This window comes from Hesperophylax consimilis, chromosome 22 (genome assembly GCF_061612785.1).
Source record: "Hesperophylax consimilis isolate HC1 chromosome 22, BYU_Hcon_1.0, whole genome shotgun sequence".
Classification (NCBI taxonomy): Eukaryota; Metazoa; Arthropoda; class Insecta; order Trichoptera; family Limnephilidae; genus Hesperophylax; species Hesperophylax consimilis.
In genome coordinates, this window is record NC_142857.1 from 27,799,322 (window position 1) to 27,823,959 (window position 24,638).

Below are 24,638 nucleotides of genomic sequence, written 5' to 3' on the forward strand. Positions count from 1 at the left end.
ACCATATTGGGGATGCCACAGACTCACTGGTTCCAGGAGCAGTTAGGACTCTTGTGTGGTACTCACATAAAAAAGGTATTCAATTTAGATTATTTCTGAGTCAATGCAACACTTAATAATAATTAATTTAATTTTCTTAATGGTCCACTTTTACATCTAATTTAATAAAAATCTGACAACAGGAACTGGTAGCGGCGAAATATGGGTTAAGTGAAAGTTAAAACCTTATCAGATAACAGCGCCGTATCACTGTGTAAATTTTTCACAATTTACTGTGAGAAAAAGTTTGAAGTTGTTAATTATTTATCGGAATTGTCCCGAGCTGCAGACGGCAGCTGATGTCAGAGACAGAGAGAACAAAAATTTATTTACCAGAAAATGTGTTTTCAATAAAATATTAATATTTTATATAAAAATTATTTTCAATAAAATATTAATATTTTATAAAAAAATTATTTTCAATAAAATATTAATAATTTTAAACTTGACAGTTTTCACGATACAAGTTGGTATAAAATATATTTTCATATACAAAAATTAAAAACATCTTCTGGAAATAAAAAAAGTTATAGCATTCGACCATTAGATAATCTTATCTTCCCCATTATGTAAATATACAGATTTTTTATCTTTATCTATATAAATAATTATTTTTTATCTGAGTGGATAATATTATATGTCTATAAAAATGATAACAATAATTCTTATTCAATATTTGACTTATTCAGTTAAGTTTGATACTTATCTCTATGTACGGTGAAATAATTCAATTCTCTTTGATGATCAATAAAGGGTTTAAAAACTATGAATGTGTTTTCAAATACTGACTTATCTTACTCAAGATGTAATAAGTGGGAAGCGGATAATCTTATAATGATCTTTAACCAAAACCTCCCAGATCACAAGGCCGAGACACTCATTCAAAGCAGCCTCCTAACTTGTATGGGATTTAAAAAAAAAAATCAATTTATTAAAACAAAAATAAATAAAAATAATTTTTTGGAGGTTTTGATTTAACCCAATAACGACATTAAAAAAGCATGACTATTTATGAATGCTTGCGGTATAAAATATATTCTTTAATAAGAAGATAATACTAACAGACCTAAACGAAACATTACAGAAGAAGACACAGAAAATGAGATAGTATCTAGGTTACAAACCAATTCAATAGAACTTTGTGATCATTTAGAAAAGAATTTAGGAAAAATTAGTTGGGAGATGATATTTTAAATTCTGAGTTTAAAATATGAGATCGACAAATATGACAAGAGATCCTGGGTTCGATTCCTAGTTGTGTCCGTTATCTTTTTAATTTCTGTGTCTTGTTCTGTTTCATTTTTCGTTTAGATTTGTTAGTATTATCTTTTTCTTCAACGATATATGAGTCGTGTAATTTCTATACCCGCTATATCAACTTTCATTGATTTGGAGAAAACCGCAAAAAACTGTCACATCTCTAGCGTACATAAGTAAATGCATTACAATTTTTTATATAATGAATTGGAGTAATAAAATTTCGAAAAGCATTTATTTTTCTATATATGTCTAGCAATAATTAAGTTATTTCGATAAATAAAATGGATATAGCGGATTTTGATACTCACTTCGTGATTTTGATAGTCAACTGAGCCGACATGGCGGGTTTAGAAACTCACGCGTAGATCATTTTGTAACACGAGCGTGGCGTCAGAGCGGCGGCCATATTGTATTTTGGCAAAATAACTGCTTGTGATTCGTTGAATCCGATATAGCGGGTTTTGATAGTAACTTTCTGTATGATATAGCGGATTTGGTTTCTCACTCGCAGTTTAAACATGGTTTTTGGTCGCGAAAAGGAGGGTTTTGAAACTCAATTTTAGGCTCCTCTTGTTGCTCGCAAAAATGTGAACAAGATGTCATACTCAGATCATTTTGTCAAAAAATCGGATATAGCAGGTATAGAAATTATAGGATTCAATTATTACATTGATGGGTAATAACCTTCAAAAAAGTTGTTGCTAAAATATATTTGTTTAATTAAAATTATTGCACATTTTTTGTCTCCTTGTTTATTATCTTTGAATTGGTCTTTTTAAATCAATCATTTCCACAACACAACAACCTCCATAGTCGAGCAGTTAAAATCCTCATCTACAAATCTGGTGGTCACGGGTTCGAGAACCAGTGAGAGCACAAATTTAATTAAATGTTTAAAATATTCTATGTTATTTCATATATTATTTAAATAAAATAATATTATACTGTATATGTGTGACACATTGCAGTTGGGAAGATACTCTCAGTATCGCCTTGCTGAGACCACCATTAAGAATTGAAATACAGTGGTGCCTCACACAACGAACGCCTCGCACAGCGAATGCTGCACACAACGAACTTCCTTTTCGTTCATTTCACGATTCATACAACGAACTTCGCTTCACACAACGAACTTCGCTTCACACAACGAAGTCGCCCGATCTTCTACGATCACTGCCGATTAATTGCATCCTCCCGCGCAGGCAGTCGTTAGACTCGTTAGTCACTGCGTAGTACGCTTAACTTACGCACGTATCGCAGCAATCGTTCTTCATTACGAATTAAATCGCACACGTATCACGGCAGTCGTCCTTTTAAGATAAACTCAACATTTTTTTTATATGATGGGTTCTAAAAAAAGCAGGAAGGTGATTTCTCTTGAAATGAAACAGGAAATAATTAGAAGGAGTGAATGTGGGGTAAAACAGTGTGACCTCGTCAAAGAGTTTGGCCTCAACAAGACCACCATTTTCACCATTTTGACAAACAAGGATGCAATAAAATCAGCCAAAGTAGCCAAAGGAGTATCAAAACTATTTAATGAAAAACATAGATCTTCAATCCACGAGGAAATGGAGAGGCTATTAGCGATTTGGATTAAGGACAGGCAGGTGAAAGGTGACGTAACAACCCAAGATATTATCTGTTACAAGGCCAAGATAATTTATGAAGATCTAAAGAAAAACATCCCTGGAAGTAGCAGCAATCAAGATAATAAAGAAGATTTCAAAGCCAGCAGGGGGTGGTTTTTTAGATTTAAGAAAAGGTATGGAATCCACAGCGTTAATATGCATGGTGAGGCTGGCAGTGCTGATAAAAAAGAAGCAGAAAAGTTCTCTATTAATTTTCAAAAATTTATTATGGATGAAGGATACTGCCCACAACAAGTGTTCAATGCCGATGAAACGGGTCTTTTCTGGAAAAGAATGCCTTTTTTCTTTCGCTCTTCTTTCTTTTTTTTATGTCATCTTACCATATTTTATGCTACAGAACGAATTATTTTTTTTAACATGTATTGTTATGGGAAAACGCGTTTCACATAACGAACTTTTCGCATAACGAACTTGCTCCTGGAACGAATTAAGTTCGTTGTGTGAGGCACCACTGTATTACTAGAAATGACAATTTCCGTGTTTAGGATCTGAATAGCTAGGTACATCCTAACCTTTCTCCTTCCCTTATCCACTTCAAACAGTTGGGACTTATGTGCGATAGTCACACAAGAAAAGAAAGCATACCTTCAGTTTAAAACCCGTCCTGATTATTTCCCTCCATAAAACTGTGTTTTCTTCCTGTCAAAACCAAATACCTTACTTTTTTGAGATTTTCGAAAAATCGCATTATTATTTTCATTAACCTTTTCACACCCGCATTATTATTTCCACATATATAAAATGTGTCATAGTCATAACATAATAATGCTTGATAATACCTCAGAAAATGATTTGAAAATTTTTGGTAATTAATTTTTTTTTTTTTTAGTAATTATTCTATGTTAATTTGGATTAACATTGGATGTCAGAGGGTATTTTTTAAATAGTAAGGTAAAATAAACATAACACAAAAGTAATACAAATAACTGTTTCATGTCAAAAATGCATATTTACAATGTAGCGATAACCTCTAAGGTACAAACAAATAACATTTTAACTTAAATTCATTCAGAAATAAGGAAGTAATCTAGTATAATAAATCTTTAAAAATTCGCCATACTCATAGACATATGAATATTAGTAGACCTGCCCTAAGTGATTAAAAGCGTATTATCCCCACTCCCCATACCGGTTCCATTGGCGCCGGCTGTGCTCGCGTATGGCCTCAAGTGAAATTTGAAAACGTGACGTCATCATTCTTGTGCGAACTATGGTCGAGGCATCATCGGTTCATTTTACGAAATAACACTGCAAAATGTTGACTTGTGATATGAAAACTTGTAAAAATAGATGTGAAAAAGAGAATAAACCCAATTGTCGTATTACATTCCATAAGTAAGCATTATTTTACTTTATTTTAAGCTTATTCACACCGTATTATATGGATCAGTTTTAGAAACATATACTATCACATCACAATGTAGCGATTCTCAAGTGTGCTCATCGTTGTTTACTGGGGTAAGTAAATTATGAAACATTTGTAAAAGTGTCTTAACTAAATACTCTGAAAATAGAAGCTGCCTTACTTTGCCGAATTTGGACTTCGCAAATTAGTTCATAACGTGGCGAGTAATTTGCGCTCCCATGTAAAAATGTCTATTCATTCAAAAGCAGATTTTACTTTTAAGAACTAAATGGTGATATTATAATGCGAGATGCCTATTTACTGTCAGATTGATTTATTGACGAATCACAGTCAGCCTTACCCCCTTCGTTCTTCAACAGTTGATTTTACCCCTCGCCATTATCTTCTCGTCTATTAATTCCTATGTCTGTGGCCATACTAGTCGAAAACATGTCTGTCACTACCAGTGTTAATTTGAATGAACATTGAAATTTATTTACAATATTCTGGCAATGACTGTGAACAGTGAATTGAACTGATGTTATTATTATAGAACACATCTTAATGCGTTAAAATATTTATAAATCGAGTAGAAAATATTGATATCTCACCTTAAATTAAGTAATCAATGACGGCAGAAATTCGATGAAACTCACAATCAGTAGATGTCAAAATATTTATCATTGTTGTGGCGGGAATAAGGATTTCAACCGAGCGGAAAAAATAGATGCCACAGAAAAGATTACAAGCTATAAGAAAACAAAAACATGGCTTTTCTAAATCACTACCGTTACGGTAAAAAAATTCACAAAGTTCATGTTAATTTGAATTGACACTGGGGCTGAAAGGGTTAAGATTAAATAGGCTATATTATTGGATTGAAAAAGTGACAGATTTATTACGTTGATTGTATGGTAATCTCTAAATAATATAAAATAAAGTCGCTATCCGCGTCTGTCTGTTTGTGCGCTTAGTTCTTCAAAACTATGTAACGAATTTTGATAGGGTTTTCAATATCCTTTAGAGCAGTGATTCCCAAAGTGGTCTATATCGACCCCCAGGGGTCTATGACAACCTGCAAGGGGTCTACGTCAGGGAAAAAAAAAATTGGGGGTCCATGAAATGAAAATGGGGGTCCACGATAGTGGATCTCAACATACACTGATAGTACCATTTACTTACACTTAACCGACACTAAAGGTGAATCAATATTTCATGTTTTGAAGGATTACTTCATTGAAAAAGCAATCCCTTTATCAAATATAATGTCAGTAGCTACAGATGGAGCACCTGCCATGGTTGGACGTTATCGTGGATTTATAAGCTATTTAAAACAAAATGTGCCAGGGGTGTTAGCAATACATTGTGTCATCCATCGACAACATTTAGTTGCTAAAAATTTGAGTGTTAGATTACATGAATCTCTTCAAATAGTCATTGATGCAGTAAACCGAATCCGAAGCAACGCGTTGAATACGCGGTTATTTGCGCAGTTGTGTGAAGAAAATGACGAACACTTTCATCAATTACTCCTTCACACTGAAGTACGCTGGCTGTCGAAAGGCTTATGTTTGACAAGATTTTTTGCACTTTTTGAGACTATTTTAGAATTTCTGGATACTTAAGATAAAATTTTAAAAGACAATTTAATGAAGTGGAAAACAGACATCGCCTATTTAACAGATTTATTTACAAAATTTAATATGGTTAATTTGCAGTTACAAGGCGACAGTCTAAATTTGATTAAAACAAAGTCCATCTTATCAGCATTTCTTGCCAGAGTTAAACTAATGAAGCAAAATATTGGACGGGGCGAATTTTCCAAGTTCCCCAATTTGTCACAGACAAACTGCCATTAAGACGACGTTTCAACCTACGTTCAACATTTAAATGCCCTCTATTCAGATTTTGAAACTAGGTTTGAGGATGTTTTGACTATGGTAATACCACCGTGGATAATTAACCTATATGGTGACATAGAAGAAACGAATGTCATAAAACAAGAGGAACTGACTGAAATAAGTACAAACGAAGAACTTAAGGTTCAGTTTAAGCACGGATATCAGCACTTCTGGCTGCAAAAAAACATACCCGTTACTTATCCCGTATTATGGAATATAGCGAGGAAATTTAAATTTCCTTTCCATCGTCATACCTAGTGGAAAGGGGGTTCAGGGCTGTTACCAATCTCCTAACGAAAAAAAGAAACAGACTGGACATCATTAGCCGAGGAGACTTAAGATTAAACCTTACAAAATTGACGCCAAATGTTGATAATTTATTATTAAAGCATCAGGTTCATCCTTCCCACTAAAAACATTTACTTATTGCTTAGTTTATTTTATGTTACGTTTATTTTATATAACAGATACAAAATTTTATTTTGATTAGTTTTAATTTAAATTCAATTAATAAATGTATAAAACTGAACATGTGTTTTTACTTTAAGTTTTTAACACTAAACTTCACTACAGTTAGAAATTTATAAAAAATCAATATCAGGTAAGTAGGGGGTCTACCAAAAACAGAAAAACATGCCAAGGGGTCTACGACACAAAAAAGTTTGGGAACCTCTGCTTTAGAGAATTTCTTCCGGAAGGTTTATATGTATATAATACATGAAAAATTATATTTTTAGAACGTAGAGAAAAGTCGATGTTTTGTAATCAAGTCAAATATTTTCAGGCGCTTACATTGCTAACGCTGGCTAAACCTTATAAGATACATCAAAATAATGTACTACGGAATTGTATATCTTGAACAGGCCTACAGAAAGTCTGTGATGGTATATGTCTATCCCCTAAAGATAACCCGCAGCAACGCCGAATACACGTCAGCTAGTTTCAGATATAAACGGTGTAGTACAAGCAGAAAACAGGTGAATCTACATCACTTTTGGGGTCGGAGCTTTCGTTTTCATGTAAATCGATTCTTAAGTTGGAATTTTTTTATTCCAATTTGAAAAAATTCCAGTAACTAGTTTTTTTATTATTTTTTTATTAGTGTCTATTCAATAAGGTTTGATGAGAGTTACATTATATAAAAATCTATAATATTTCATTCATATGGTTTCTTCTTAGTCCTCCTCACTAGGTAGTCCTGTGCTGAGGCGGACTGGTAGATTTCTTTGATTTTCTGTTATTTAGTTTCTAGTGGGTTAGTATAAGTCGTTTAACGTCATTTAAAACGCGTTGAAGCGTAAACCCGGCTCCAATTTTTTTTAAAACCATTTGGTTGTCAAAGAAAATGGATAAAAGGTAATTTTTCTTTAAATGTAGTGTTTGATCAAAAAAAAAAAATTGAGTTCTCTATAATGTAGATGGTTCCATGATAACTCAACACTGTGACTATTCAACACACCTTTAAAAAGTGATATAAAGTCATTAAAAATGATGAAAAAAAATAAAATTTAAACCTAACCTAACCTAACTATTTGCTGACTATTTCAAATCAGTGTACAGCCAGACAGCCCCTCTACTAAATGTAGACTTTACTCGAACAGAGGAGCCCTGGAATATCGGAAAAATCAGTCTTGGGCTAACCTGTGCAGAGGAAGTAGATGCCTGTACTCGGACTTTAAAGCTCGATAAGGCGGCAGGCTCAGACGGAATACCCCCTAATACAATTGCTTATATGTCAAAAATCATAAGTCATCCACTGAGTTATATATATAATCTAAGCATTTCTACTGGTTGTTTCCCCCATTCCTGGAAACTCACGCGTGTGAGCCCAATTTTCAAAGCTGGAGACAAGGCTGATATTAAGAATTACAGACCTGTTGCCATTCTGTCAACTATACCCAAAATATTTGAAATGATTATTTATAAGAAATTACATCACCAAATTATGCCGTTTCTAGGAGAAAACCAACACGGTTTCATGCCAAGAAAATCCACGGTATCACATTTGTTAACATTTTCGCGATTGGTGGCCGTCGGACTGGACTCGAGACACCAAACCGATGTAGTGTATACGGATTTTGCCAAGGCTTTTGATCGAGTTGATCATGATATTTTATTACTTAAAATGTTTAAACTTGGCTTCGATCAACTGACACTTATCTTCTTCGCGTCATATCTAAAATCCAGAAGACAATATGTATCAATAAATGGACAGGAATCTAAACAATTCCCCGCCTTGTCAGGTATTCCCCAAGGGTCAAACCTTGGTCCTCTGTTGTTCCTAATACTTATAGACGACATCCAGGTCTGTGTAAAATATAGCAGATGTCTTTTATTTGCGGATGATCTCAAACTTTTGATGGAAATAATATTTTACGAAGACTGCTTAAAAATGCAATCTGACCTTGATGCTATAGCAGAATGGTCAGATAAAAACAAATTAGAATTTAATATAAAAAAATGCGTAACAATGACATATACCCGCTCTCAGAAGCCCGTAGTTTTTGATTACACCATTAAAGAGAAAAAATTATGCCGAGTCAATAGCTATAAAGATCTCGGTATCGTCTTTGATCCCAAACTAACATTCTCGGACCACATATCACGACTTACTACAGCATGCTACAAACTCCTGGGGTTTATCACCAGAACATATAACAATTTCACGACCCAGATGCAATGATAGCCATGTTTGATGGCGTCATACGAAGTAAGCTGGAGTATGCTAGTGGTATGTGGACTCCGCAACAAACTAAGTATATTAATATGCTGGAACAAATCCAGAAAAAATTCCTCAGGTATGTCTATATGCGGATGCGTGGAACTTATCCAAGGTTCGTCCATGTGGACTTACTTGAGGCAACAAATAGATTTAGCTTGGAAACTAGACGTCATGCAAATCTTGCAATACTTAGTTTTAACAATATCCATAACTATATTGATAGCCCGTTCCTCTTGGAATGCTATGGTTTATAGGTGCCCGAAAACTTCAGCCGTAGTCGTCGACACGACTTATTCAAAATACCATACGGCAGAACAGATATTCTAGCACAACATAGCATGACAAGAGGAATGGTGCTATTGAATGAAATCTCAGAAGCACTAGATATATATAATTCTTCTTTAAATAGCCTAAAGTTTTTTTTGTATAATAATTATCTTCATAGGTGTTAAGATTGTCAAATTGAGAATTGTACAGTAATTGGATAATCTATCTGTTGTGCAATAAAAAAAATAAAAAAATTTAAAAAAACTTAACCCAGTTAATAAAGTTTTTGCTTCATCACTTTCCATGACTTTATATAACTTTTTAAAGATGTGATGAATTATCATTTTGATGATTTATCGGGTCACCTATGTAGATACACCAGTTTTCCTTTTAAAATGTGACTTTCCGGACTCCTTGCATAAATCTTAAATATATACTAGGATACTAGGATATTTGAGACTTGCGGTCCAATGATGGTAGGAGATTTCCAAAAATTATCAGGTTATTATATATGCAAAAAAATAAGACAACATACCACACTGTTTGTTCCAGTTGCTGTAAATTGTTCAATAAGATATTTTGAAAAAATAGTGTAAAAATGCAAGCGATTTTTATAAAGAATAAATATTATTAATCTATTGTTACTTATACCTCACAATGTATTAAATATTTAAGATAAATATTCAACATGCGAATGGTATTCTGGTATCAAGTACACAATATGATTCATCGAGTTGAGTTAATCTAAACATGCCATGCTATGTCTGACCTTTGCATACAGGACCAATGACTCCCATGCATTTTTATTGGAAATATGGTATTTATTACAATTCTCAATGAATAATAATAATACTTGGATGTTTGTATAGCGTCGTTTTTGTGCAAAATCACAAAAATTCATTGTATATAATATATAATGAAATGGACTTATTGCCATAAAATAAATTAGACTGTTTTTTGCGGTTCATAGACTGGTAACGAAAGTGGGACCGGCAGTGGAAGCGATTCAGAGTTGAACCGAGGAAGAGGTGGGTGGACTCTGTTAACGAGGGTTGGAGCAAGATAGGAAGGACTGAGAACTGGAGGCGAGTGGCGAGGGACAGACGCGGCCCGTGACTGTAATTACCAGCAGTGCATTTCACTTTTAAAATGTACCTAGTCTGTAATTTAGGTGGAGCAAATTAATGAATGGGAACACCTACTGCAATTCATTCTTCTAAGTTATATTTGTAAAATAACTGATTAAATAATACAAAATTATCTTGAAAATAAAGGACACTCAATTCATCGTTGAAAATATAGCGAAACCGTTTGATTTCACCGTGAACGAGTTCCAATGTGTTAATGTTGTTGCGTTAACATTGAACATTAGTATTTCTAAGCGAATCCATTCCAAACGCATTGGATTACGCATGATCAAAGTGATTCAAAATTCACTCGCCGTCAAAGCACTTCGATAATGCACGGAATGGGTTATGTATCTGCACTGCTCTAACACGTAATTTGACGTTAAGAGTGTAATCTGTCTCGCTCATGTCACCGTTTCGGCTACTTCGGGCTGTCTCGATACCGCCCGATGCTGTTTTAGTAGTATGGTAAAAGTTGGTTCTGTGCATATCGGGGTATGCACGACCGCTTGCTCTTGCGGGGGGTTTTTTTACTAGAAGATAGCTCAAATAATGACCTGACGGGAATTACGAATTTCTTACATCGATCACTGGGACACAGATGTCGTTGTAATTTGTTATGTGGAGATTGAATACAAGCAGTGCAATGCACAAATGCACGTACCAAGGAACCGCCTCTGGCGAGGGACCCCAGTCAGGAGAGGACATTCGAGAAGGAGGTCAACTAGCAAATATATATATTTTTTTAATGTAAACACCGCACAAAAGTTTAACTGTCTAAAGTTAGTGGGACTGAGACATCCCCACGGTATGTTGGCATGAATCGATCGCTGATTGCATACTTATTCTTTCGTTTTTATCAGTCGCGGACACGTTGCAGACAGAGTGGTAAATACCCTCAGAATTGCTCTGGTGAAAGATGAACACTGAGAACTGAAACATTGCTTGAATGGCATGTTTGGCAAAAAAAAGTAATTTTAATTAAATAATTTGCTCATACGAACAGTAAGAATGAGTCAATAACGAAGTAGTAAATATTTTTCTTCAATAGTGTACAGCTATTTTATTTTGAAAGCCAAACGGAAAAAACTGAAAGATAAACCCTTCCAGAAAATTTAATTAAACATTTCTCAAAGCATACTTCCTTTTTTACATTTAACTCCTCACAGTAGGCCTTGAGGAAAACAATTTCTCTCAGGGCCTTCTTTGTCTTTTTGAGGAGAGGAAGGGGTGAAAATGGGTCTTAAAGAGACCCATGTTGTAGGAGGGAGGAAACACAGAAACCGGCAAATAATTCCACAGACATGAATTCACGGAAGAGTCGTAGGTTGCCAAATCAACAGTGGGGCACACTTGCAATTTGTGCAGGGTCAACAGGTAGGTCACAAATAATGCAAAATGGGCTGGAAAAGTTGAAAGAATGCCAGACAGGACACTATGAATGAAGTGGAAGCGATTCAGAGTTGGACCGAGGAAGAGGTGGGTAGACTGTGTGGAAGAGGGTTGGAGCAGGACGGGAAGGACTGAAGACTGGAGGCAAACGGTGAGGGACCCCAGTCAGTGGAGAGCATTCAAGAAGGAGGTCGAATCCCACCCATGAGATGTAGCACCATGGTGATAATTGGAATTAACCAGTTTGGGTGGTGACAATTTGTTTCCCATTTAAAAAAAAAACTGTACCGAAAATCTATTCCTCGTTGCAGTTTGAACATGATACTTCATAAAAAGATATTAATTGAAAACCTCTAATAAATTGTAGATAATCTTTTATGCACTGAATTACCAAATATTATTAATTAAGTGAGTACATACTTATAATTAAAAAGTTAACGTGACTTATTGCTGTAGAAAAGATTTGGACCATCGCTAGAATTTACTGTGAAAGAAAAAATAAAATTAACAATTTACAAATTACAAATAGTTAGAGATTATTGCACCATGCAGCGGTAAAAAAGCAAACTAATGGACATTTGCACCAAAAATCTCGTGGACAATTGTTGTTTTTACAAAAGTACCATAATATTATAGACGGACAATTTGAAGGACATAGACATATTTAACAAGAATAGTTGCATAGATCCATAGACAAAGAACTGAAAAATTAAATAAATATTTTTGGAAAAACGTGGACTTTTAAGGTTTTCCTATTCCATTACTGTAACATTTCCTTAATCACATACTATTCATTTTGTCAGATGGTAAATAAGAGGTAATAAATATACGTACAGTGCAGTGCTTTTCCTTTCTCCTCATCTCGTCACGGAGATAATTGAAATTTAATTGAATCTAACATTCTGATTTCCATTCATTTGTGTAAATCATTTAAACTAGTAAGTAGAACATGCTCAATCAATCCAATGAATCTTTAATTACAATAAGGAAAATTATTAAAGTTTATTTTTTTATCAAAATAGTGTGCACTCGAATTGTGAAGTCTTTACAATTACCGGATATATTAAATTTATATCCAGTAATGGTAAACACTTCACAATTACCGGATATATTAAATTTATATCCAGTAATTATAAAGACTTCACAATTCGAGTGCACACTAATTGTAAAGACTTCACAAAATAGTGTGCACTCAAATTGTGAAGTCTTTACAATTACCGGATATATTAAATTTATATCCAGTAATTGTAAAGACTTCACAATTCGAGTGCACACTAATTGTAAAGACTTCACAAAATAGTGTGCACTCGAATTGTGAAATCTTTACAATTACCGGATACATTAAATTTATATCCAGTAATTGTAAAGACTTCACAATTCGAGTGCACACTAATTGTAAAGACTTCACAAAATAGTGTGCACTCGAATTGTGAAGTCTTTACAATTACCGGATATATTTAATTTATTTAATTTTTATATTTCTTTTTAATAATTTTTTCAATGTTATTTATGTCATAGCCATTATTAACCGCGATGGTTTGTACAGTCGCCTTTTCTTTCTCATATGCTTTATTGTCCAAGGGAATGTTAATGAGTCTATGTACCATTGAATGGTAAGCTGATAATTCATAAGACCAAGAATGAGTTGAATTTGCATTTATTGTAGTGTCTGTAAAAGTTGGCTTTCTAAATTCAGCTTTCAAAACCAATAATAACATAGGAACAAACCTTAAAAACTCTAAAAGTAGAAATCCTAAACTTAATAATAGTGGCATATATGAATTAAAATGTGACCACGCCGACTGCAATGCTACATCGAACAGACGGAAAGGGCTAAATCAACTAGATTCAAAGAACATATAAGATGTTATAATAATAAAAGCACTTTTTCAAAATTCGCAGAACATCTCTTAGTAAATGGTCACGTCCCGCTTGACAACAATGAACTTAAAACCTTACACATAGAAAGAAAGGGCCTTAAATTAAATTTACTTGAACAATTAGAAATCAATAAAAGAACCATTGACCCTAATATAACATTAATTAATAAAGTAAGGAAAATTATTTATTCCCTGCTTCTAAGTATGTTCACAAAAACTAAACAATATAACACATTTAAATAAATTAATAGCTGCTAAATCATTATTAAACAATTGAGATAACATTAATGTGGGGAAAACAGACTTCAAAATACCCCCACAGAATATGAAATCTATTGTCACAGTTATTTTATCAGTGAATCGGTTTAACCGGTAATAAATCATTTTAAATTCGGAGGGGGTAAAATAGCATCATATTAATAAGTCATCTAAACGTGGCTAAAACCACAGTTTGAAAATGGCCTTGAAAGCCGAAACAGCTGTAACAATAACAAAAACCAAAAAATACTCGCAGAACTTAAAAATTATATTATTAGATTTGATTTTAATTAAATTTTAAATAATTAATAAATAATCAGAAGGCAAAGAAAATGCACATGCATAAAAAAAACGAAATTCTTGAAAATCTTAGAAATTTCCCACAATTTTATTTTATTGATTTATTGTGAAAAACAGTATATTCCATTTACATTTCACAAATAACAGTTTATAAATTACAGTTTATAAGAAGTCAGTACATACATTTATTTGCATGGGTAAATACATCAATACTATCTGATTAACCAGATTTGTTAAATAGTATGCTTATTGCCGTCTTAAATTCTCTTTGGTTCAAATTGAAAATGTCAATCACAGAAGAAATGTGATTTAACAAAGTAGTTATTCTCCCCAAAGGCATGATCATTGGTAGGTTGGTCCTGCCCCTTGGAAAAATAAATAATCTGTGCTGTCTAGCTCTGATGAAATTATCAGGGACATAAAAAGAAATTCGTTCCAGAATATCTGGATTGCAAATGTGCCCATTTAGCAGCTTGTGCGCCACTAACACCATTGCAATATTTCTCCTAACGTCTAGACGTTCTATCCCCAGCATTCCGGCAAGAAAATCAGAGGGATACAATAAAGGGTAATATCCGAACTCTCGCATGTAGAGGTATCGCATAAACTTTTTTTGCACCTTTTCTACATCATTTGAGTAAAGGGCATCTTCGGGTCCCCATATTATCGATCCACTCTCAAGAATGCTGCGAACCAGAGTAAAATAAAGCATTTTTATGACTGCCGTATTCGTAAAAGATTTCGAATTACATATAACAAAACCCAGCATTCGCATTGCAGAGTTGCACACCGAATCGATATGAGTTCGAAAAGTCAGACGCGTGTCAAAAGTGATTCCTAAATCCTTCGTTATCGAAATATGTTTTAGAGAGGTACCAGACATTTTATAGTTAAAATATAAAGTACGCTTTGCCCTTGTAATGCACATAATTGAACACTTACTACTGTTAAAATGAAGTTTATTTTGATGACTCCACTCTACTATACCGTCGATATCGATTTGTAGACGAATGGAGTCTTCATTTGTCGTTATACAGGTGTATAGTTTAATGTCATCCGCAAATAATAAAAATTTTACAAATCTTATAAACATCCCTATGTCATTAATAAACAATAAAAATAATAGTGGTCCTAAATTAGACCCTTGAGGGACCCCAGAATTTGTGGCGTAGAGTTTCGATGTGAACTGCCCGTAAACAACGTATTGTTTTCTGTTAGACAAATAATTATGAAAGAACAAAAGCAGCATGTATGAGAAGCCGAAGCTTTCAAGTTTATTCAGTAATATGAGGTGATCCACTTTGTCAAAAGCTTTCGCAAAATCATTATATGAGACATCTACTTGTTCATTATTGTCCAATATATTTGAGACGTAATCCGTAAATACCATTAAGTTGGTCGTTGTAGACCTGCCCTCTCTAAACCCATGCTGCTGGTTTATGAGAAATGGTTCTACTTTATAGTATATACGTTTTTGTATTACGAGTTCAAATAATTTGGCCGGTGCCGAAAGAATTGCCACAGGTCTGTAATTAGATACACATGATTTATCGCCGTTTTTGTGTAAGGGCTTGTGGGGAATGCTCCACAAAGTGGCAACCCTGATGTGGATATTTTAAACTATAGATATATTATATTGGTTGCAATTAATCAGTAGATTAGACGTACCAACCAGTGTGTTTTAATGACATGGTGTTTTATTCATTTTTAAATTCTACATAATATATAAAAAAACTTATATATTCAGAATCAGCGTTTGTTGATCTATATGAATATATTAAAGTCATAATATTTTTCACAGCAGTTTTTTTAAATTTTTATGTGAAACCGCACAAGAATCCCAATGGCGTCCAATCGTCTGGAGCCAGTGAGACTATGACATCCTCAATTGGAGTATGTTGTGAGGCTGAAGGTGGTGGGGAGGGGAGGAGATGAAGAAGAGAAATGCGGGAAGATCTGGTCACTAAACATGGCCAAAGCCATTTCAAGCAATGTTTCAATTCTGAATAATGGTGTTCTTACACCAGGGCGATACTGAAAGTATCTTCCACTCTGGAACGTGTTATTTTTAATGAGTAAATGTAAAATAACACAAATTTATCAAATGAAATTTATTTCCGCAAGGCGGGATTTCAACCCGCGACCGTCGGCTTGCTAGTCGAGAGTCCTACTCCCCGACCTTATTACAACAAATACATAGAAAGGCGAATAGAAAAAAGATATTGATATCTGCCTATAGTAAATAGCAGAAATCAACATTAAAAGAAAGTAAGGCATATGATTACAGATTATATTATGTAATAAAGTAAGCGAAATAAAATGTTAGAAATTTCCAATAAAAATTTTAGTATGGAATGAATGAAAATGAAATGAAAAAAAAAGTTTTAGACAAATAAACAAAGAACAACTCGGGAAGTCTCGTGTTACAGAAGGTTATTAGTTATTAGCTTTATTAACACACTTCGGCCGGGAAAGGTAGTTCTACCCGTTCGGTAGATTGACGCTTAACGCCGGGAAGGGTAGTTATACCTTTTGCGCCGGCCTCATTTCAATGGCTGAAAAGACGGAATTATTCAATGTTTTTACATGAATATTATACACCAATCTCTTTATAAAGGTCCCAACTATAAGTACATAATATCGAATCATAATGCAAGTCATTTTTAAAATTTATATTTGTGCCTTTCGTTTACATCGGTATTTCAACAAAAGGAGAGTATTTTATTTGTTAGTGAAATAATTCAATTCCTGGAATGAGGGTTTTTAGGACCGTGAAACTCGATTCGAATCTCTTTCTCCGTTCCGCACCCACTCAACTCCTATGTGCAAGCGAGCGAGAGATGTTGGGAGTATTTAAATAAAGCAGGTAAGAGCAAATACCGAGAGGCGGACCGTAATAAACATATTACAAGGTTAATTGAGTTGCATTTCAAATAATATTCGATTTTCGTTTAGTACTTTTATAGCTTGGGTATGCTGAGTTACTATGTAGAAATTTTTATTAAAATATTTTAATTATTTTCGAAGATATAGCGATTTAAAACAAATTAAAGAAATTCGCATGGGACCTTTATTTTTGCCCGGACTCAACATAGCACCAGCGCAAAAAATACCCGGCTGAAATGTGTTAAGTCAGGTGCGTCCATTAACTAATTTGCATAAAAGTGCCAAAACACTCTAGGTTCTTCTGCAAGATAACTCGGTTAAATCAAAAAGGATAGTTTGTAATTGATGAACATAAAAAAAATTATTTGACATGCTATATAAGATATTTATATTTTACTAGATATTTATTTTAGGTGGATAAAAGTCTGAAATATCTGGAAACCAGGAGATATGACCCAATGGCAAACTTGTGCGACTGGGTTTATTAATGTGACTGGGCTACTGTCAAAAGAATAATTGGTAACATGGCGGACAGCACAACGAGTCTTTGGTGTGAAGCTTACTACGCAGACCTGAGAAGTAGATTTAAAGATCTCCCGGCCACGGGGCGACTAACTTTGCGGCACATCACTGTTGTATCGGCCAGATTTTTTTTTTCGCGTTTTGTTTTTAAAAAAGAAAGACAAACCGGTCGGTGGCCGAGTTGACATCGCGTTTGGGTCCCACCCAGGCGTAGTGTGTTCAATTCCTCGGCTGGCTAAGTCCTCCATCACAACACAAGCAACATTTTCAGCTTACTGTGGTGGTAGTAGGAGATTTTCAAATATTGTCAGGTTATTCGTAACGCGGGAATGTTTGTCTTTCTTTTTAAAAAAAAAAAAAAAAAAAAATTTCAGGCTACAAATATCTCAGCATATTTGAAACGGTGCCAGGAAAGGAACTCAAGGGAACAAGTCATTGTGACTGTAACGAAATAATGCGATAGGTTTAATAAGTCTTCTGGGCATTAAATAAACAAATAAAAAATGAATTAAAGTATAACACATTGAATATTACATACAATGTTATCAATAATTTACAGATAGTTTTGGATTTGTCACCCGGAACAGGCATTGAATGACTGTGTGCAAATAAAACATCACAATACACTACTATATTATGTATATTAAGAACAAATGATTTTTTGTTTGTCGTTAAAATAGATGCCATACCAAAATACATGTACATAGTAGAAACAATGGGAAAGCAACACAAGAAGGAATGTCGGTATTACAGGCATTATCTGGGATGATCCATCTCTTGCTCTTATGATAGAAATGAAACTATTATTATAAGTGTTCAAAATTGCTATTATATAATGATAACCCGTTATAAAAATGATTTATTAAAACAATTAAAAAATTATAACCGCTTTCTTCTTTTATAAATCACTAGCTAACCCGGCGTTGCTCCACTTTTCTCTACTTTCAATAAATATAATATCCATATATTATATATATATATTTAAACCTTCCAGAAGAAATTCTCTAAATGATAGTGAAAACCCTATCAAACTCCGTTACATAGTTTAGAAGAACTAAGTGCACAAACAGAAGGACGCGGATAGTGATTTTATTTTATATTATTAAGAGATACCAAATGTGTTGTCACGATTACGAATTTACTAAAAGTTTATCAGGAAACAGCCTGTAATTCTGTTTTTAGTTCATTTTGATCTGGGATGTTACCGCACAATCCAGACTATTCCCGAACTTTCCGGGATGTTCTGGAATGTTGTGGAATGCTCTCAAATACTCTCGAATGTTCTGGACTGTTCTAGAAATTTCTAGAGGGCGAAACTTCCAGCCCTTATATCTTCAAAAGCACGCCCTTCAGGTAAAAACGGGAACCTTCTTCATGGATGGGGGATAGAGGGCTACCACACCATATAACTATCTTTATCGTACCGAGACTCGTTTCTGACTTTTAGCCGCACGCACATTGTACACTTTCTTTTATAAAATATATTTATTGCTTATAATAGAAGGTAAATGTAAAGAAAATAGGAACATGCATACGCACATTTTATTTTAATAACACATTCTATCAGCTAGATAATAATGAAAAGTAAGTATTTCAGTTTCCAGAAATGGAAAATAATGATAACTCACTACGTCTTTTCTTCACGCCATGTTATGAAAATAATATTAAAATAGTTTTTAACCAATTTAAAAAACAATTATTTCTTATTTAAACCCAAATCAAGAATCATGGGTTCATATTTTGGGTTAACTAAAAGAAGAAAAAAAACTAAGCAGATTATTAATAACAGTGGCAACCGGTAAATAATAGATTTTAATTTTAACAGAATTCCTATTAAAATACACTATTTTACTAATAAGTGTTTTTTTATAAAGGAGTGCATGTTAAGCATTTATTTCTGTGTATTTACCTAATGGAATTCCACCACAAATAAATTGTCAGTATTGAAAATTCGTAACGAAAGATAGAATTTTAAACTGATCAGATCTTAGAAAGTAGGTAAGGTACTACTTTGATCGAAAATGGTCAGGATTGCCCGGAACAAACGGGAAACCACGGGACGCATAAACGAATTACTAATAATTTACCTAAATTACCTTATTTTCTGTGAAATTTTATAAGATAATATTTGTTTTACTATGAATACTATTATTGAATTGTTTATTGTGCATTCAGTCTTCTCGTTTCGATTGATGAAATTCCTGAAATGTTAAAAGTTACAGACTTTCAAAACTATGCGGGTAAAAAAAGCATATTTTGCGAAATGACAGTATAAAGCTGCGCTGACGGTGGTGGGATTTTTACAAAAGTAAATGAAAAATGCATCTTTTAAATAAAATAAAAATATCATTAGCTTCAATTAGACGGGTTATTTCAGAATAATATCACGTTAAATGTTTGCAGAAATGTGAAAAAAATTTTTTTTTACAAATGTTCACACCGTCACCGAGTTGCGGGATGATTCTGTCAGGATGAGTGTCGATCGAAAGTTGTAATTTTCGCTAGTGTGACCTCAAAAGTGAATCAATTGTTATGTTTTTGGTATCAAATTAATAAGGAGACTACGTTTGAAGAATCTCGATACTATAATATAAGTTTGGGGATCAGGTAGCGAGACGAATGAAAGGTGATAGGTTGTTGTGATACAGCGTTTATTCTGAGTCAGTAGAATTGCGCAGTTGGGAGATGACTGGGACTGATAAGGATGACACCAGGTGTAGGCGGCGATGGTGTGTTCGAAGCGCGGGTCAGTGAGTCGAAACCGCGCTGATGGAGACCGGACTCGTGGATGCGTGCAGCACTGGTGAAGACGTGGAGTCTTCTGGGTTCTCCAGTGTGAACGAGGTAGCCGAAGGCGCAATGGACATGGTCGGCAGATGAGCAGGAGATGCAGGCCGGCGACGATGTCGCAGGGCCGAGGCGCAGACCGGTGAAGTGGTCGCAGGGTCTAGGAGCGTGAGGTTAGCGCTGGCCAAGAATTATGCAGCGATTATGCAGCATTATACAGGGCTGATGTGATCCCGAAGAGTCCATAATGATTTGTGATCTTTTATATGGTGAAGAAGCTTCTCAAACATTTTGGTTGCTATGGCAGACATTGCCAAACAAATGGCCGAACTTTACAGAATGTTTCTATAACGGCGTGGTACCTTGGCACTTGGTGTAGTGGCGTACCACTACATAAGTAATTATTAACTTATTGTTGCTTTATGTAAACAAGCGACTAACTGCGTTAAAACAAGATATAGTTAGATTAATATTCATTAATATTTTACACAAAAAATATTACTAATTTAAGCGGAAAAGAATAAGCAACAATTTAACATATAATGCTTATATAAAATATGTAGAAATATGTTCAAATTTGTACTAACAAATCGTCAGAAACACAGATATAACCGTAAAACGTCACTATACTTTGACACTTGAATAAATATCAGGGTTATCACTTTAAAATCTTTAGTAGAAGAAAGTCCAATGATCATACGGAGAAAGAAGTTTTATTTCTTTAGCTATAATACATAAAATACTAAACACTAAATAGGGGGGTAACTCACGGTTTTTTCACGACATGGCAAGTTAAAAAAAGTGGACTATTCTAATTTAAGAGTTTCCTGCGTAGGTCCTCTTTTGTGGTCTGGGGCAAGCTAATGGTTAAGTCAGTTAAGCATTTGGGTTCAATGTTTCTTCTTCAATTGACAAATTGTTTTACTTCCTCAAGGAAAAATTAATACATAATTAAACTATGAACTATGGGCACAGTGGGCTAATACAAAATAAATAAAAACCAAATAAACATAGATAAAATATTGAAAGAACTTACGTTGAATTGCGAAACCATTATCCTATGGCGTGAACATTAAGATACACCACTGACAAAACAACTCCACAGATAAATAAATGAAATATACAACTCACCGAGAACTTTATTCACAACATCACAGTTTTGTTCAATTTCGTGCAGCCACCTTTTCACATTGGCAAACGACTCCCCACTGGTCACATCGTAGACTACAATCACACCGTGCGTTCCGCGGTAATACGTGCTGGTGATTGTGCGGAAGCGCTCCTGGCCCGCCGTGTCCCAGATCTGGAGCTTGACGCGCTCCCCGTTTATTTCCACCGTCCGTATCTTGAAATCTACGCCGATCGTCGTGATGTAACTGCCCGAGAATGTGTTATCCGCAAAACGGAGAAGTAGAGAACTTTTGCCGACACCTAGGACGAAAGATAACCTCAATTATTACACAAGAAAATAAACAGTGCAGTTATGAAAAATTACTGCATTGAACATTAAAGGGTACAGAAAATAGGGACAGACTTAATATGCACATTTTATTTTTAAAATACCTTCTAGTAGTTCGATAATAATGAGAAGTATTTGAGTTTCTGGAAAAAAATGGTTATTTCGTTAAAATTAAAACCGATTTTTACTTCGATGCATTGTTGTTGATGTTAAAGTTTTAAGGTTAGTTTTTTTTTCTTCTCTTATTTAAACCAAAACATGAACCTATCACCCTAAAATAGGTTCTTACATTGTCAATTTGGGTTTAATTATAACATAAATAAATATAAAACAGTAGTTTTTCTATTAAGCGTGCATTTTAACCGTGTCCCTATGTAAAAATTTGATTGTTATTTAAGAGAGATGATTTAAGATTCGGATATCTTTGCAGTGTTTATCACATTTACTCTGGTGATAAATGTCACATTACTTCAATTAGGAGAGGGATGCATATCAAGGCTCAATACATCAAAAGATTATTTTAAAACGAAAAAACGAAAATTACTTTAAAAAGATTTATTTAAAGTTAAAATCAGTGAGAAATAAACCAATTACAAACAACTAATGGTTGAAAAATAAAATTAATGGAAAAAGTTCTGACAATTTTTCAAAAATAGAATCATAGAAAATGGAAGTACTCTAGTCTTCGTAAGGATAGGAAAGCAGTCGGATATGAATTGGACACATGGCTCCCAAATAAGGGGTTTATACTAACTAGAGCAGAGGTCCTTGATAAGAGCTGATAATGAATGGTAATTAACTCTTTACTATTTTACAATAAATGATTTCACTAGTGTGCCGATGTCGAACAATCTCTACCACACACACACGATGCCATATTTACATCTGCAGCCACTTGGTGTTTACTAAAATAGATAGTGATGTTTTCACGAAAATTTATGAAATAAAATGTCTCAACATTTTTTTCTTTTTAGAGTTTGGAAAGGAGTTTGATTTAATTGAACAGTCACTTTCCTAAGATTGGTCATGATTTGGCAACGAGAACGGAAGCAGCATTTGACGTTTCGTACTAGTTGCACAATGCAAAAGCGAAATCTATAACTCACTGAAACGTCAAACTGAAACATTTGTGCGGAGAAAGTGTTTTCTAAAATAAAGATACGCTTAAAGAAGCACTGCCACTGAATTCTTCGGCAGATTTCACTGGATTAGGGTTTCGTATTGGAGGATATTCAGATAGGATATGATCTGATGCCTCGCCCACTACTCACCGCTATCTCCGATGATCAGCAACTTGAAGAGGTGGTCGTACTCCCGAGCCATGGTACGATCCCGCGAATATTCACTACGAACAAAACATATAAACTGAATTTAAGAAATTATCGAAAACAATATGACATAAATGAGTTCCACGGCAATTACTCATTAATTCATTCATCCCCCCTCGCCAGCTATTTCTGCGTCCTCTTCGTCATAGAAAATTAACCGTGACCATAGATTAACAGCGAGCAGGCGGTGACATATTGGGGTTCCGTTTCTGCAATTCAAGCATTGCTGCGTTAGATTTACATAAAGTTCCTACTTAAATACTATTTTAGATAAAATATCCCTTTTTTACTACATATTGCTTTACCATTTTTGAACGGAACTTATATTGTTATACTCTGCATAAATTGATTTCATTTAAATATTGAACTAAACTCAGATAGCCCGTAAGAACCAAACTTTTTTTACCTCTCTTTTTTATCCCTTTGTATTTTTTTGTCATTTCCATATTCCACATCAATATGAAGCAGTAACGCTTAGAGGACTAAAAAATTTAGGATTTAAAAAAATAAAAAATTATGCGCCTCTGACTGTACAGTGTACGGGCAGGGGTCCATGCTGCGACCCAGTTGGGCAGCGTTGTGAGGCGGGTTAAGGTAGGGGCTGTAGGAATGGATTTATCAATGCAGCCCTTGAAGGACCCGAATTATTTGTAGGCGGGAAAACAGGCCGATAGCTCGTTCCACATACAAAAAAACGAGTAGAAGAAGCAGCCTCCTTAGCCAGCAGCATTAAAAACATGTGTAACAGACTCGGCATGCCTACATTACATCTGTGCATTACAGCTGGCAATCGGTGTGTTAATAATGGATTGTCAATCAGGCCGCCCTCCTTTGTACAGAATAGAGTATTTTGGGGCTCCAGCCCAAAGGTGGCTCCTAAATTCAATTGCTGGGCGTATCTGAGGTTTGTACAAGGTTAGCATCTGGTGGCTATTTAAGAATATGCTTGCCCTGCACAAGACTGGTTGAATATTTAAAAATTATAACTTTGGGCAACTAAGTAACAGCGTTTCATTCTTTAAAAAATGTTTTTAGTTAGGGGATAACACAGAATCTAATCCTTTAGTGTTTTTATTATTATATGGGTGCTGCCAGGCAGATGGTTTGGAGTAGTTTGTTATGTTAGATGGACCCGTCGATAATTCTAAGGAGATAATGGACAACTTGATATAATGAGTTAAATTAGGACGGGAATACTGGGGACATAACTTTAGTAAAGAAAATTTTAGTAAAGGGTTTAAAAATAATTGTATACAGTGAAATTAGCATAATTAAATAACATTTTTCTTTATTTATAATATTTACAACATATATTATATTATAGCTTTAGGTGCATTTTATGTGCAAACAAGCTAACTTAAACAGTAATCAACATCATGGAAAATCTTTGCAAAAATAACTATATAATTTGGAAAAACTATTTATCTACAATGCAGAACATCTGCCAGAGACTAGTGCAATACCCTAAGTGCAATATCGCCCACTAGTGGGAGAACTCATCAAAATTCCAATT

At 34.3% G+C, this 24,638-nt stretch overlaps 1 protein-coding gene across 1 annotated transcript in view; it reads right to left on the reverse strand.

Moving 5' to 3' along the window:
* Rab35 (RAS oncogene family member Rab35) overlaps window positions 1–23,255 on the reverse strand; it is a 36,959-nt gene extending 13,704 nt beyond the window's left edge. The window contains exons 1-2 of the mRNA XM_089645162.1: window positions 23,069–23,255; window positions 21,470–21,769 (exon numbers count right to left, since the gene is read on the reverse strand). Coding sequence (XP_089501288.1) covers window positions 21,470–21,769; window positions 23,069–23,120 — 352 coding nt within the window. The 5' untranslated portion in view covers window positions 23,121–23,255. The remainder of the gene's footprint in view (window positions 1–21,469; window positions 21,770–23,068) is intronic.
* Between the last annotated feature and the right edge of the window lie 1,383 nt (window positions 23,256–24,638).